The following is a 17190-nucleotide window of genomic DNA, read 5'->3' on the forward strand; positions in this document are numbered from 1 at the left end:
TCAAGACGCATTTGCGTTGCAATTTGGAAGACAAATTTTATTAGTGTCCTATAAATACATTGGAATTTAAATGGAATTGTACCGATTTCTTTTGTGTGCATATTTCCACGGTGAACCAACCAATAGGGTAAGAGGAGAGGGGAGGTACATCCTTTGTCTTGGCCGGTCCCCCATAATCCCATTTTACAGCCCACTTCTCAGTTCACGTTCAAACAAAAAGGACCAATCAGCTAGAAGGAGCCCAGAGTCGATTCAACATTGTGTGTGTAGGTTATAGGAAAAGCAGTGGAACCCAGCAAAGGGGGTCCAAACCGATCATGGAAACACAGGAAGACCCCCTAACACAGGTAAACCCCCTAACCAACAGTAGTAGTTGGGTACACAGTCAATACTGCATAGTACCGTCTATTAACGATCTCTGGTGAACGGAGTCTCTTTCACTCCCAGAAGCTCACTGCTCGTCGGTAGGTGAAATGATACGGGACGACCTGTTCATTCCAATGGAGACCTTTGTCTTTATTATTCACGCCTCTCGTAACACTTCTTTCACAATCTACAGTATCTACAGTATTTAACACGTTACAAAAACACCAAAGGTAATCACTTTAGGGGGGTTTGTACTAGAGGAGGGAGAAAGGCACGACTGTGACGCTATGGGAGTAAGCCCCACCCCCCCCCCAGCGGTCCGACACATCCTGTACTGCACTGACGGACAGGAAGTGAGACCGGGTACTTCCTGTGGCACACCATACAGTCCATGGAGGTAGTAGCCCAGGTCTGAGCCAAGTGCAATGGCGGGAGAAAGAAGGATGGAACACGACGGAGAAGGTTCACTTGGATACTCTGTCAAACCAAATCCGTTGGCCGATGGAGGTTCTCCCTGGTCGCATGAGGAGCTGGGGGGGCCGGGTCGGAGGTGGCCGCGGCCGGAGGGGTCTGGTGCCGTCAGAGGGGGTGGAGGTGACCAGAGGGTGGAGGTGGCCGAGGCTGGAGGGGTCTGGTGGTGTGAGGGGTGGAGTCAGATGATTTTAAAAGGCCTCCGAAGGACGGTGTATCTCTACTCCAGCTCCACCAACAGATCGCCCTCTCCCACCGTCTCTCCGGCCTTGCAGTGGACGCTCTTCACCTGAGGAGGAGGAGGAGCAAAAATGACCCAAGGGTTCCGGAGGATGAGATCAAAGGTGACCAGAGAAGATGGAGAGACGAGCAGAGAGTAGGACCAGATGAAGACATGGACACCACACAGGACAGTGAGCTCATTCTGTGCTGGACCTGGGAGTAGAGACATCACTAATATCTCCCTGTTGTTTGACATAGTCAGTGGAGTGGCTCACCTTTCCAGTCTTGGCCGCCGTCATGCTGTTCTGCATCTTCATGGCCTCGATCACGCAGATCTCCTGGCCCTCGGCCACCTGCAAACACACAACACGAGGAGTTACACAGACGCTTGATCAAGACACAAACCTATGAAGGGGTTGGCTTTGAGCTGGGCGGCATGTGGCTCCGGAGGTAGAGCGGGTTGGCTGCAACCACAAGGTTGCTAGTTTGATCTCGCTCAGGTTTCCCTGAGCGAGACGCCTTACCCTCACTGCTCCCGACGAGCTGGCTGTCGCCTTGACAGGCTGACACCGCCATCAGTGTGTGAATGTGTGCATGAATGGGTGAAGTTGGCAATATTGTATCGCGCTTTGAGTGGGCACTGTTTAGAAAAGCGCTGTTTGAATGCAGTCCGTTTAGCATTTAGCTTCACACTACAACCAAACATGGCAGGATGAGAAGATGCACCACTCGGTATTACGAGCAAGTGAACATGGGTAGTGTGGAGTGAAGGGATGGCTTCCTACTCCTCCTCATGCACCAGCTACAGTCACATGTTCAGCGCTGCTTTCCTAGTCAGAGAACCTTTAAGGAGAGATATACTGTACGTATCCAAGAGGCAGAATGTGGGCCTGCTTGACTCCATGATGCCTAAACTGTGGAGCGACTGGGGGATTCCCAGCTGTCGACGTGGAGCCTCAGTGCTGGCGGCTGCGCTCTGAACGGAGGTCACTTCACATCCATACTTTGTGCGTTGGAAAATTATGGTGTGTTCACTTCACAGTAGCCAGCGGATTGTGTTATTTGCACAGATGAGTGAGACAATGTGAGTAAGTGAAATAATGTGACTGAGTGAGTACGATTATGTATGTTAGTGAGTGAGTTAATGTGGGTGAGTAAACGTGAGTGCATGTATGATAGTGTGAGTGAGTGAGTATGTGAGTGAGTGAGCGTGCATGTATTCACCGTGTCTCCGGGCTTGACGGACACGGCCACCACGGAGCCCGGCATGGGCGAGCGCAGGATGCTGCTGGTGTCTTCTGGAACCTTCTCCGGCATGAAGGAGCTCAGCTCAGCAGCCAGCGGGGACAGGACGCGCACCTTGAACTACAAACACACACACACAACCAGAGATACACACACACACACACAACCAGAGAGATACACACACACACACACACACACAACCAGAGATACACACACACACCCACACACAACCAGAGATACACACACACACACACACACACACACACACAACAAACAAGAGACACACGCACACACAACCAACAAGAGACACACACAACCATAGGAGACACACACAACCAGAGACACACACACAGACACACACCCACCCACAGAGACAAATACACATTAACACAACCACAGAAACACCCACACACATACACACTTGGTTGATATGGCAATACTCCTATCGGCCAATTATGTCGATTTTCTGTATCCGAAATCTAAATGGTCTCTAGCTTAAGTATGGTACTTTTATATACATACTTACATACACATATATGTCTATTTTATTAAGAGGCAGTCTTACCGATGTTCCCAGGTACTGAAGACAGATGTCCCCAGACGCAGTCCTGGACAGACACTAGAGCACAACATGCACTCAGTCATCATGTGTGGAGTAAGAACACTCAATGTTAAACAGGCTCGCTGTAGCTAACCCTCAGGCTACACTATAAACCTGGAGCCAACCGCTTGTTAGCTCGTAGCTGTAGCCAACTAGCTAGGATCTAGTAGCTTGCTGCTGATAAGCTAGTAGCTAAATACTTGTAGCTGTAGCCAACTGCTGGATAGCTAGTTGCTGTAGGTAGCTAAGCTACCTAGATGGCTAGTAGAAGTAACCATCTGCTAGTTAGCTTGTAGCTGTATGTAGCCAAGTGCAAGCAAGATAGTAGCAGTAACCATCTGCTAGGTAGCAAGTAGCTGCAGCTAAGAGCTAGTAGTAGTAACCATCTGCTAGTTAGCCGGTGGCGGTAACCAAATGCTAGTTTGATAGCAGCTGCAGCCAAGTGCTACATGGCTAGCAGCTGAAGGCCCTGAAGTACCTGCAGCATCCTGGGAGTGTTGTTGATCTTCAGGGGCAGCAGGGGGGAGGCAAGATCCCACTCCCCACTCACCACCAGGCTCTCTCCCCCCACCTCCACCTGGGGGAGGGAGGGAGAGGGACAGACACAAGCAGAGGGAGGGAGACACGGAAAAAAGGGAGAGGGACAGACACAGAGGGAGGGAGACACAGAGGGAGGGAGACACAGAGGAAGGGAGAGGGAAGGACACAGAGAGAGGGAGGGAGACCGAGAGAGGAGATTCTGAATACTTGAATAGTTCCGGGAGAACTTCTTTCAAAGGCTGAAACAATAGAAAAATTTGAAACAATAGAACTTATAGTTCTCAATAGAAAAGAACTATAAAAGTGGTGAAGGTAAACTGTGTGAGTTTTCCCCATGAGCTGCAGCTGTACTCCGCGGTAGGGGACTCACCGTGTAGGTCTGTCCTGTTCTGGAGACCACCACCGGGTGGCGCTCTCCCCCCAGCTCCACACACAGGTCCCAGCGCCGCCGCTCCTGGGAGGAGGCGGACACCCTGAGGACACAGGTCAACCCTTCAGGACGCGAGGTGCTCTGACAGCACCGGTACCCTGGTCACTGGGGAACCTCTGGACAGACGCCGTAGCTACGAGTCTCCTAGTGATCAACAGGCTAGCTAAACTACGAGTCTCCTAGTGATCAACAGGCTAGCTAAACTACGAGTCTCCTAGTGATCAACACGCTTGCTAAGCTACGTGTAGCCTAGTGATCAACACGCTAGCTAAGCTACGTGTAGCCTAGTGATCAATACGCTAGCAAAGCTACGTGTAGCCTAGTGATCAACACGCTTGCTAAGCTAAGTGTACCCTGATGATTAACACGCTAGCTAGGCTACGTGTAGCCTAGTGACCACGCAGTAGCAGCGTTTCACCACTAGAGGGAGACAGCTGAAGCAGACCCTGTGGTTCCTCACCTCAGCGTGCCCAGGAAGGTCTGCGAGCGCAGCTGTGCAGAGACGTGCAGCGCGGCCGCCGAAGCCAGCAGCTCCCTCTGCCCCCCCGCCGTCAGCTGGTGACCATTGAACCCGTCGGGGTAGACCTCCGGCAGGAAGTTGGTGCTGATGTCCCCGGAGATGAAGCGGGGGTGGGTGATGATCTCCCGCAGGAGAGGGATGTTGTGGGTCACACCTGGGGAGAAGGAGGGAGGGAGACAGAGGAGGGAGGGAGGGAGACAAAGAGGGAGGGAGAGAGAGGGAGGGAGGGAGGGAGGGAGGGAGGGAGGGAGAGAGAGAGGGAGGGAGAGAGAGAGGGAGGGAGAGAGAGAGGGAGGGAGAGAGAGAGGGAGGGAGACAAAGAGGGAGGGAGACAGAGAGGGAGGGAGACAGAGAGGGAGGGAGACAAAGAGGGAGGGAGACAAAGAGGGAGGGAGACAAAGAGGGAGGGAGAGAGAGGGAGGGAGACAAAGAGGGAGACAGACAAAGAGGGAGGGAGAGAGAGGGAGGGAGACAAAGAAGGAGAGAGACAGACAGACAGACAGACAGACAGACAGACAGACAGACAGACAGACAGACAGACAGACAGACAGACAGACAGACAGACAGACAGACAGACAGACAGACAGACAGACAGACAGACAGACAGACAGACAGACAGACAGACAGACAGACAGACAGACAGACAGACAGACAGACAGACAGACAGACAGACAGACAGACAGACAGACAGACAGACAGACAGACAGACAGACAGACAGACAGACAGACAGACAGACAGACAGACAGACAGACAGACAGACAGACAGACAGACAGACAGACAGACAGACAGACAGACAGACAGACAGACAGACAGACAGACAGACAGACAGACAGACAGACAGACAGACAGACAGACAGACAGACAGACAGACAGACAGACAGACAGACAGACAGACAGACAGACAGACAGACAGACAGACAGACAGACAGACAGACAGACAGACAGACAGACAGACAGACAGACAGACAGACAGACAGACAGACAGACAGACAGACAGACAGACAGACAGACAGACAGACAGACAGACAGACAGACAGACAGACAGACAGACAGACAGACAGACAGACAGACAGACAGACAGACAGACAGACAGACAGACAGAGAGAGAGAGAGAGAGAGAGAGAGAGAGAGAGGGAGGGAGGGAGGGAGGGAGGGAGGGAGGGAGAGAGAGAGGGAGGGAGGGAGGGAGGGAGAGAGAGAGGGAGGGAGACAGAGAAGGAGGGAGGGAGGGAGACAGGAAGGGGGACAGAAAGAAAGCTTTAGGACAGCATTTCCTCTGTTGGGCCATGACCCCCTTACTGTACCGATAGCAACATATCGTTGTGCACGTGCACGTGTGTGTACCTCTGATGACGTAGTTATCCAGGGCGTCCTCCATCTTGGAGAGGGCCTCCGCCCGCGTGGCCCCGTAGGTGACCAGCTGCCGGAGACAAACGAGAGGACAACTCAGTCTCCCGCATCGCTACATCGCCACGACCAGTGCCGGAGCGGAGGGTGAGCGTTACCTTGGAGATCATGGGGTCGTAGTAGATGCTGATGTCACTTCCTTCACTGATGCCGCTGTCCACACGCACCTGTGAGGGACAGGAAGAGGAATTACTGAATGGGGAGAGAGGGCGCCATGTTTAGAACTGTAGTTGTGAACACAAATAAACACCAACGCAACAAATTGGCCATTACTTGAGAATTTAAATGTGTATGAATGTATAAAAATTTATCAAATATATAAATAATATGAATTATATGGAAATATACAACATAGGATGGATATGAATACTCACATAAATTTGGTATTTCTGTTAAAATGCTACTATTGAATATTATATATATATATATATATATATATATATATATATATATATATATATATATATATATATATATATATATATATATATATATATATATATATATATATATATACTAACTAGGTTGTGTGGACCCACATGACAGACTAACATGTGCCTCACAGACCATTATGTGGATATGGACAGCATCTGTTGCTCTGCGATCTGAATGTGAAGTCGAACACAGACGCGTCCTGACGGGTTACTGAGAGGCTGAACGTACGTTGCTGAGGTTCAACGGCTCCTGGTACTGAGACAACCTGCCGATGGAAGGGAGGCCGAAGGACTTGTACGGGTCCTACGAGGGGAGGAGGGAAGGAGAGAGGAGGAGGGAAGGAGGGAGGAGGGGAAGGAGAGGAAAGAGGAGAAGAGAGGAGGGAAGGAGAGAGGAGGAGGGAAGGAGAGAGGAAGAGGGAAGGAGAGAGGAGGAGGGAAGGAGAGAGGAGGAGGGAAGGAGAGGAGAGAGGAGGAGGGAAGGAGAGAGGAGGAGGGAAGGAGAGGAGAGAGGAGGAGGGAAGAAGAGAAGAGGAGGGAAGAAGAGGAGAAGAGAGGAGGAGGGAAGGGAGAGGGAGGGAAAGGGGAGGGGAGAGGGGAGGAGAAACATTTTAAGGATACATTTTATAGGTTCCAAGATGTTTGGTCTCCATGAAACAGAATTTGATGTGTTGTTTTCAGACACTGAACAAAATGTTGCAATTTGGATTTGAATGTTAGTAACACAATAGCAATACAATGTGTTCTAGAAAGTAAAAGGAAACACAACGCACACTCATATACACACCAACACACACACACGCACGCCCCTACCTCTGCGTAGACGCGGCTCTCGATGGCCCAGCCGTTGATGGGGATGTCCTCCTGTTTGTGGAGGAGGGGGTAACCCTTGGCGACGCGGATCATCTGTTGCACCAGGTCCAGCCCAGTGATGAGCTCTGTGATTGGATGCTCCACCTGGAAGCAGTTCAGCCAATGGGACGGCAGTTACAACACAGGCCGAGCAGAACATGGGGAGATTTAGTAGGGAGAGATTTCTTCCTGCTAAAAAATGGTGTCTTCTCACTTCACACAACGAAGACACAGACACACGCAGAATTTCAGTCACACACACAGACACACACAATTTCGGTCATACACACAGACACACCCACAAAATGTCAGACACACACAGACACAATTTCAGACACACACAGACACAGAGCCAGACAGACACACAAACAAAGCAGACAGACCAAGACAGACAGGCCGATGGATAGACAGTTGAGCTGAGTACGAGAGACCGACAGGCGTGCGCGGGGCGACGCGTGACGCAGACGGTTGGAATGCGGCCCTCCCCCACCTGCAGCCGAGTGTTCATCTCCAGGAAGTAGAAGTTCTTGTGGGAGTCGACCAGGAACTCCACGGTGCCGGCGGAGGAGTACTGCACCGCCTGGGCCAGCTGCACCGCCTGCTCCCCCATGGCCCGGCGGGTGTCCGCGTCCAGGAAGGTGCTGCGCACACACACACACACACACACACACACACACACACACAGGTCAATACATCACAACACACACAACTGTAGGTCAACACATTACAACACACACAACTGTAGGTCAACACATCACTCACAACTGCAGGTCAACAGATCACACACACGGGTCAATACAACAGATCACACACAGGTCAATACAACACACACAGGTCAAAACATCACAACACACACAACTGTAGGTCAACACATCACAACACACACAACTGTAGGTCAACACATCACAACACACACAACTGTAGGTCAACACATCACACACACACGCAAAAAGGTCAATACAACACACACACACACACCTGTAGGTCAGCACATCACAAAACACACAAAATTATGACTGTATGTCAACACACACCGACACACAAAAACCCTGACCCTGACACACAGATGTCACTGGTTTTCTGGGAAAACAAAGAATGGGGTTTCGGTTTGTGTGGGACCATCAGCTGTCGGGGGTCTAGCGGGGCTGACCTGGGAGCCTCCTCCACCACCTTCTGGTTCCTCCTCTGGATGGAGCACTCCCTCTCGTTCAGCCACAGAGCGTTACCGTGTTTATCAGCCAGCACCTGCAATGACCCACTACACCTTCAACAACAAGCATCACCACTGGTTTATCTGACCACAGCTTTAATAACAGACTACACCCTAAATAACACACATCAGCCCTGTGCTCATCAGACTACACCTTTATTAAAACAAGCACCTTTAATTAGATGTAACCCGATATAGGTACACAGTGTGTATTTGTGTATATTTCTATATCTCTGTGTTTGTTCATTTCTATGTTTGTGTGTACCTGTATCTCTATACCTGTATCTCTATTTGTATATCTCTATACCTCTATCTCTATTTGTATATCTCTATACCTGTATCTCTATGTGTATCTCTATTCCTGTATCTCTATACCTGTATCTCTATACCTGTATCTATGTGTATCTCTAACTGTATCTCTATGTGTATCTCTATACCTGTATCTCTATACCTGTATCTCTATGTGTATCTCTATACCTGTATCTCTATGCGTGTAGCTCTATGTGTGTATCTCTATACCTGTATCTATGTGTATCTCTATACCTGTATCTCTATGTGTATCTCAATGTGTATCTCTATACCTGTATCTCTATGTGTATCTCTATACCTGTATCTCTATGTGTCGGGGGTTGTCGATGAACTTCTCGATCAGCAGTCTGCTGTCACCGAAGCTGGAGGCCGCTTCCTGAGTGGAAAAGCGGAAGCCATCCCTGAAACACACACACAAAACACACAATGTCAGACACACACGCACACAAACAAACACACAAATTCAGACACACGCACACTCTCTGCAGAGAGAGACGGAGAAAATGAGCCACAGACCAATCAAGCAGACAGACCAAGACAGATGGATACAGACCAGGTAGAGAGACAGACCAGGTAGAGAGACAGACAGGCAGGCAGGCTGACAGAGCGACAGGACAGACAGACAGACAGACAAACATACAGACAAGACAGACAAGACAGACAAGACAGGCAGGCAGACAGACAGACAGACAGGCAGCCAGAGGGACAGGGCAGACAGGGCACCTGGTCTCCTCTTCGTTCCAGGCTATCCTCATGCCTTTCCCTCCTCCTCCGGCTGAAGCTTTGATCATCACCGGGTAACCTGGACACAAACACGCACGCCCTAAAGAGCCTGGACCCAAACACACCCGTCCCCCCCCTGAACTCTAAAGCGTTTGACAGACAGCTCCTTCCTTACCGATGTCCAGGGCGATCCTCACCGCATCCTCCACCGTCTGGAACACAAGGCGTTCGTCAGCGAGTCATCGTTACACAGTCCAAACATCGTTTAAAAGGTGACCAATTATACCACCAGGTGTGAGTGTGATTTGCCATTACAAGCCGTTTGGAAAATCGGCCTCTTTTGGCTTGTTACAGCTAATCACCCTCACACCTGGTGGTATGATAGGTCACCTTTAAAATTTCGTTTTTTTAATTTTCATGTACCAAAACAAACTTGGGGCCCGTTAGACAAGAGTGAGACGCTACACTAGGATTGTGTGGCGTCACAACCACGAGGATCAATCTGCACTCTGCGGGCTTCGTACGGACATTTGACAGACGGACGGCGTGGTAACCAGGGTGTGCGTTGCCATGGGGACCGTACCTCGACGACGCCGTCGAACCCCGGGATGGTGTTGACCTGGGCAGCCTTGGCGATCAGCTTGCTCTCGATCTTGTCGCCCATCGCCTGGATGGCGTGCGTGTCCGGCCCGATGAAGGCCACGCCCTCCGCTGCCTAGCAACCGAAACAAGCCGCTGTCAATCAAATCCACCCTTTATATTTATAACTTTATTTAAAGAGTGCTTATAAAAAAGAAAAAAACACCAATGAAGTTAAAAAACATATTTTCTAAATATTAAATTTGAAACCTTTATCTAAATAGAGACTCTGGAGTCACTGGGATACATTGTAGAGTCAATTAAAAAAAAGAGTATAGAATTAAAGTAAAGAGGCTGAAATAAATTAGATGAAGTAATATTAACAGATGAGAGATGACAGATTGTGTTCGTTTGGATTATTCATAATAAACACAACAATTATTCAACAACCACATACCTTTGTGTAAGTTTATCTATGACAGGATCCCTGCCGTTTAAATCAACGCGGTATCATTATCCACCACTAGGCGTCGCCCTTGCTAAAACTCCGTTACACCTTTTTTGTTTACACAATCGCACCAAAAAAGGTAGCTCAACGTAAACTCTAATAATCAAAAACGACATCGAAAGTTCTACACCAAAAGTAAACATCGATCTCAGTACAATGACAGAAGAATAAGAAAGACAATTATTTAGTTTTGTGCTGGTTCAGGATTGCTTGTTTTATTGGTAGTTTAATTGCCATGTAGGAGCCCATCATCACCACTCCCCTAGGACACTAACAAGGAACTGGAGACGCAATAAAGCGTTCATTTGGAGAGGAAATACTCAAACTCTGGGATTGTAACATGTTAATGTTTATGGTTGTCATTTAGTTGAACACAATAAAAAAAACGTCTGTTGCTTTTATTCGTGAGATGGGAGTCATGTTCAGCTTAGGAAATACATCTTTCAACTAGGCAGACAACCGCACCCCCCCCCCCACACACACACACACACACACTTCTGCAGCAAGAAAACAAAGTAGGAGTTTCTCTTAGAGAACAGTTTAGGCCCTATAGCCATTTGCGCACTATAATTTACTGTATACATGAAAAACCTGTTTATAATGCAAAATACAACTTTTGTTGTTTTGTATTTCTTCCATAGGGTAGGAAGTCGACTCAATCCACCCAACCTGACTGGTACACATCATCTATCCCTGGTCTCATCATCACATGGTACATCGTTCGTCCCTGCTCTTCTTCATCATCACATGATACACAACATTTATCCCTGTTCTAATCATCACATGGTGGTACACATCATCTATCCCTTTTCTTCTTAATCATAGCATGGTACACATCAGCCATCCCTGGTCTAACCATCACATGGTACACATCTATATCCCTGGTCCTCTTTATCATCACGTGGTACACATCATGTATCCCTGGTCCTCTTATCATCACGTGGTGATAGACAATCCTAGCGTCTGGGGTTTGACTCCAAATCAGAGTTTATCTGATGAAGAAGCAGCCAGCTGTACCCAGTCCTCCACCCCTATCTGCTTGAGGACTTTATCACCCCTCCTCCCCCCTCTCCCCCTCTGAACCCCCCCCCCCTCCCCCCTCCATCTGTAGTTCCCTGCAGACTCTTTCTCATGCTAAGAGGGCCCTTACCCCCCTGAGGCCCAAGGGCTGCGTTAGCATGGAGATGTCTGCCCCCAGTCCGCACAAAGACCCTCCATTCAACTGCTAATGTTATGACATCTCCATTTCCACACACACACACAGCTACACAAAAACACACTCACACAGCTACACGGAAACACACACAGGACCCGATGGCCCAGCAACACAACCCCACATTAATATGCATTTATACCCCTGAAAAAAATACAGTTACACAAAAGATAGCGCACTACCCCTGTTTGACATCACACAGCGATGTCGAAAGTGAGCAATATATTCGTATAACTGTTGTTTCATGTGTAAACATCCACTCCTATTGGTTGACTTGTTTATTATGTTATCCCTATAACATGTTACCCCTAGCTATAGCATAGCAGGACTGCTGGACCAAAGGTTCTGCTGTAACACAGTAGGACTGCCGGATCTGGTGTTAGTTTATCATTGATGCAAAGAAATGTTCTGTGCGAGCTGGAAAGATTTGCATCTGAATGAAGTGTGCCACGTACATGACGCGTCCAGCTGTATTACGGACTCTACGGACAACATTCAGTAAAAACATGTCGTTGTAATTTGCATTTTTAAATCTCTAGTGGTGCTGGACCCAGCAGGACAGAGTCCCTGTTCAGCTCATCCGCGGTCGACGACTTAAGGGCTGATTATGGTTCCACGTCGACGCAACGCAAGGACCACGCTGCAACGCAGTCGTGGACCCGTGTTGGTTCTGCGTCGGGTTAGTTAGCGGACCAGTCACAGACACAAGGTTAACATTTTTTGGGAGCCGCACGTCATGCTCTTACGGTGGACGCAAGGAGGGTCCGCAAGGACGTAATGGGTCCGTAAACCCCCCGTGTTGGGTCGACATGAAACCATAATCAGCCCTTTACCCCGACTAAAAGTGAAGGAATGTCACTTTTAGTCAGTTAGGGGTTCGGACCCAAGACCGCCGGATAGGGGGAGGTCAAACCCCCCCCCCCGCCCTCCCCAACACTCGCCCACCCTCCCCCCCTCGCGCAGAGCCTCGTAGCTGGCGTCAGGGCGGCCTTATCTCTAATAGAACAACCCTGTGGTCATTAGTGTGAGCGGCCGTGTGGCTGTGTGTTTGAAGGCGTCCCCCTCGGCCCTGGCTATCAGCGCGGGCCGCAGGGGGGGGGGGGCAGGTGACAGAACCAACAGAGGAGGTGTGAGGGGCCCGGGCAGCACTCACCAGACGCCTCGCAAACTCTTTGTTTTCCGACAGAAAGCCGTAGCCTGGATGGACCTTCAGAGAGAGGGACAGACAGACAGCAGCGTTCAACACGGTGTGTGTGTGTGTGTCTTAGCGAGCATTACTTTCCCTATGTATTTGAAGCTAATGTTAGCCTCCCACAGCTAGCCGCTAATAGTGTGTGTCTTAGCAACCACAGCGGTTCTGCTATGCATGAGCTTCCACGCAGAAACACACACACACACACACACACACACACACACACACACACACACACACACACACACACACACACACACACACACACACACACACACACACACACACACACAGCTAGCCTTCGCCCTGTGTGTGCCGGTCGGAGGCTCTGCCTACCGCCTGGGCGCCGGTGCTGCGGACCGCCTCCATGATGGCGTCCATGTTCAGGTAGCTCTGATTGGTCGGTGCCGGGCCGACGCACACCGCCTGGTCGGCCATCTTGACGTGCACCTGGACGAGAAGAAGAGGATGAAACACCGATGTATTGATCTATTGATCAGAGCGGTCGCCTAGCAACAGTTAAAAGGGTCAGTGTGTCGGTTGGCCGCGGAATGGCGGACACACATGTGGCCACGTCATTTGCATTAATTAACATCATTGCAAATTAACCTTTCCTTTTCACATGCAACCGACACACACACACACACACACACACACACACACACACACACACACACACACACACACACACACACACACACACACACACACACACACACACACACACACACACACACACCTGAGTGATTGACAGACAACTCAATGGGATTAACATTAACATCTGGATAAACAAAGTGAGTGTGTGTGTGTTAGCATATGTGTATGCAAATGAGTATGTGTGTGTGTTTGTGTGTGTGCTTGTGTGTGGGGGGATGGTATCGTCCTGTGTGTGAGTTTCCTTGCAGCTCCTCGCCGCTCTTCTTCTCAGTTGTCGTTCAAAACACAGCTTACTTTAAAATGCGTTCTCACTAATAATATAGTTTGAGAGTGAGCCAGGGGGAGTGTGTGTATGTATGCATGCATACATTTCTGTAATATATATATATATAAAATATATATATTTATATATATAAATATCAATCCATCTCTATGGCTATATCTCTATATATCTGTGAGGGAATGGAAAACAAGTCAAGCATTACATTGAGGGCCGCATTCCAACACTCTGCCTCAGACACGTTCCCGGTCGCTGTTTGAGGCTGTAGTGCCAGAGTGTGAAGAAGGCACCCTATCACTGATTTAAAATGTTTTACCTGTATGCATGCATGCATGTATGTATGTGATTATGGCACCCGTTTCATTCCTGAGTCCTGACCATCCCTGGAAGGAGGGATCCCCCACTCTGAAGGAGGGATCCCCCACTCTGAAGGAGGGATCCCCCACTCTGCCCTCTCCAGATTTCTTCCTTGCTCTTTAAGGCAGTTATTTCTGGCCCTCTGGGGGGCTAGGGTCAGGGGGGTGTACGGGTTCAGCCCTTTGAGGCTGTACCTGTGATTAGGCGCTGTGCAGTAACACTGAAGTCTCCTCTGATTGGCGTTGACTGATGGTTAGAGGTTTGACTCACCGCGCTGGCGTCCACGTCGCTGTGCACCGCCACCGTCTGGATCCCCATCATCCTGCACGTCTTCATCACCTGAGGAAGAGCCGGCAGCGTCAGCCTCCACTGGTACGGACCAGCGGCAGCCTCCACTGGTACGGACCAGCGGCAGCCTCCACTGGTACGGACCAGCGGCAGCCTCCACTGGTACGGACCAGCGGCAGCCTCCACTGGTACGGACCAGCGTCAGCCTCCACTGGTACGGACCAGCGGCAGCCTCCACTGGTACGGACCAGCGACCCACCACTCTGGACTCACCTGGAGCCCCACGGACATTTCTGCACCTACAGTCTCTACTGTGCTTACTGGGCGGTTAGACTGATTCTCTGCGCATTCCTTGGTAGTGTGTGTGTGTATATATATGTATATCTATATTTATATATCTATATAAATATACATCTCTATATACCTATATCTTTATCTATATATTTATATTTGTATTTCGGGTATGGGGAACACATAAATATAGTTTTGCTTTCATCACCTTGGATGAAATTCATTACAATAGTAACTTTTATCCATATATCCAAGTGGCCAAATAGTTTCATTAAACCCGTCACAATAATGAGTCACATCATTGGGTGAGATTCTAGTTGCTTTCTGCTTTGTACTCACACTCACATTCAAGTCTCAGGTCTAAATCAAGCTCTAGCTTAATGTAAGGGTAATTTCAGCGGCGTTGTTATTAAGCCTAACCTCATCTTGTTCTTTAGATGCCTCTCTTCTTAAAGTTTAATGTGTGATGCTTCCCTGTGCTTTAATGACTACGTCTGGGAGTCATAAAGTTAATCTTATCTTCTGTTATTCATGCAGCAGCAGGTCTTACCCTGCAGGCGATCTCTCCTCGGTTGGCGATGAGGATTTTATCAAAGGTCTGAGGAAAGGACAGATTAGAGGAGTCAGCTCCCTCCGACTTCCCCACGTCGACCCAAACATGCTGATAAACCCACAGAGAACAGACTACACGTCCACAGAACAGGCAGGCTGTCCTCTGAGAACAGGCAGGACACTCTAGAGGAAGGGGAGCTTGACTTGGGTTAAGTTGACGACTAAATGTCTAAAGAGTTAGAAAAGTATGATAAATAGTATGTATACTATTATATTATTACATTGTGCTGAACTAAGGAGAGATGGCAGCCTATAAACAGCTGAACTAAGGGGAGATGGCAGCCTATAAACAGGTGAACTAAGGGGAGATGGCAGCCTATAAACAGCTGAACTAAGGGGAGATGGCAGCCTATAAACAGGTGAACTAAGGGGAGATGGCAGCCTATAAACAGCTGAACTAAGGGGAGACTGCAGCCCATAAACAGGGGACCTCAAGGGAGATGGCAGCCTATGAACAGGTGAACTAAAGGGAGACTGCAGCCTATAAACAGCTGAACTAAGGGGAGACTGCAGCCCATAAACAGGGGACCTCAAGGGAGATGGCAGCCTATGAACAGGTGAACTAAGGGGAGATGGTGGTAGTGTAGACCCCCCCCCCCCTCACCTTCTCCTGAGGGACCGGGACGGTGGAGTAGCGGACGGCAGAGTGGGCCACCGCCTGCCATCGGGCGTGGAGCGATGCATTCTGGGAAACCAACGGCAAACATCTCACATGACAGAACGATATACAACCAGAGAATTCAACTTTTAATACACTGTATTCAAGAATACGTTCTGATTGTGCTACAATCACAACACACAGAAACATTCACTTTTCCACACAGTGTACTCGTCCTAACACTACAACCCATGGTGTCACATCTGACAAGACGTTTAGTCTGTTGTTCATCACACACACACACACACACACACACACACACACACACACACACACACACACACACACACACACACACACACACACACACACACACACACACACACACACACACACACACACACACACAGAATTAGGACTGTAGGTCACAACACACACTTCCTTCCCTCTACTCCAGCAGATCATTACTAGGACCCCCAGTACATGCATCGACCTGGCACTTGTTGTTCGTATCCCAGCAGCGTGAATGTGGACCCCGGGTCTAACCCCGGCATCAGTCTCCCCTGGGGGTTATGATAGCAGTGTGTGGGGGGGGGGGGCACTAGTTTGACATTGACGTCTGCGGTGGGACATCGAGTCAACTAAACGACAGAGGAGTCCGTCAAGGACAGTCTGACCACTCCGCCGCTCCGTATTGACGGTGGGGTCTGATCCACACGTCCTGGGGCTGTAACCTCACACGCAACTGCTGGGTGACTGCTGGACCCGCTGGCTGACTGTGGACTAGTGGAGGAGTTAGCGGGGTTAGCCCCGACTCCTGTCCCGTCTGTGTATAAAGGCTGCGGACCGAGGGACGGGACGGGTCTTCGGGAGCAAATTGTCGATACGACAAGTTCATTATCGCCGTTTAATTATAGTCGGTGCGAATCCTCTGTGAGTCTCACCTTTGCAGCGACCAGTAGTCTAGGGAGCGACAGGGTGCTGATGTGCGCCGCCATGACTGCAGCCGACGACGTGATGACGTGAGGACGCAGTCAGAAGGAGGGGCTCCTCTTGACCAATTAGGGGCCGGCTCAGAAATAAGCGTTCATCGTATTGATGTTGGATGTTTGGGTTAATGGAAATACTTTTGATGTATGCAGGTTTATTTATAGCAATATAGAACCGAGGCTTAGACGGACGACATATAAAGGAGATTTATTGCATTCAGAGATTAATTTACAACGTTTTGGCACTTTCTGATTCACATTCTCAGGTCAATTGTTAACATTCTTTGGTCATAT

General features: G+C 49.3%; 1 protein-coding gene across 2 annotated transcripts; it reads right to left on the bottom strand.

Moving 5' to 3' along the window:
- Positions 1-16: 16 nt before the first annotated feature.
- pcca (propionyl-CoA carboxylase subunit alpha) lies at positions 17-16959 on the bottom strand. 2 transcript variants are annotated; one of them, XM_060072910.1, is made up of 23 exons: positions 16852-16959; positions 15914-15994; positions 15248-15295; positions 14389-14457; positions 13161-13274; positions 12786-12839; positions 9916-10047; positions 9508-9544; positions 9333-9411; positions 8908-9010; positions 8241-8335; positions 7581-7731; positions 7052-7195; positions 6468-6542; positions 5903-5971; positions 5742-5817; positions 4336-4549; positions 3816-3918; positions 3384-3482; positions 2870-2923; positions 2284-2424; positions 1335-1412; positions 17-1126 (listed from the first exon to the last, which is right to left on the bottom strand). In XM_060072910.1, exons 1-23 carry the CDS (start codon positions 16903-16905, stop codon positions 1058-1060), a joined length of 2139 nt encoding a protein of 712 aa, XP_059928893.1. In that variant the 5' UTR covers positions 16906-16959; the 3' UTR covers positions 17-1057. The 2 variants fall into 2 exon arrangements, with proteins under 2 accessions (XP_059928893.1, XP_059928894.1); XM_060072911.1 differs by lacking the exons at positions 8908-9010; positions 9333-9411; positions 9508-9544; ... (5 more) ...; positions 15914-15994; positions 16852-16959 and adding an exon at positions 8636-8645.
- Positions 16960-17190: the final 231 nt, after the last annotated feature.

This window comes from Gadus macrocephalus, chromosome 15 (assembly GCF_031168955.1).
Source record: "Gadus macrocephalus chromosome 15, ASM3116895v1".
NCBI lineage: Eukaryota > Metazoa > Chordata > Actinopteri > Gadiformes > Gadidae > Gadus > Gadus macrocephalus.

Bases quoted from the DNA above. Each gene is read 5' to 3' on its own strand.
- pcca (XM_060072910.1), bottom strand. From the start codon at position 16,905: ATGGCGGCGCACATCAGCACCCTGTCGCTCCCTAGACTACTGGTCGCT. The intron at 9,011-9,332 runs GTGCCCTGTCTG...TGTGTGTTTCAG, and splicing joins TGGAACGAAGAGGAGACCAG to GGATGGCTTCCGCTTTTCCA. The intron at 6,543-7,051 runs GTAGGGGCGTGC...CTCCCCTCGTAG, and splicing joins AGAGCCGCGTCTACGCAGAG to GACCCGTACAAGTCCTTCGG.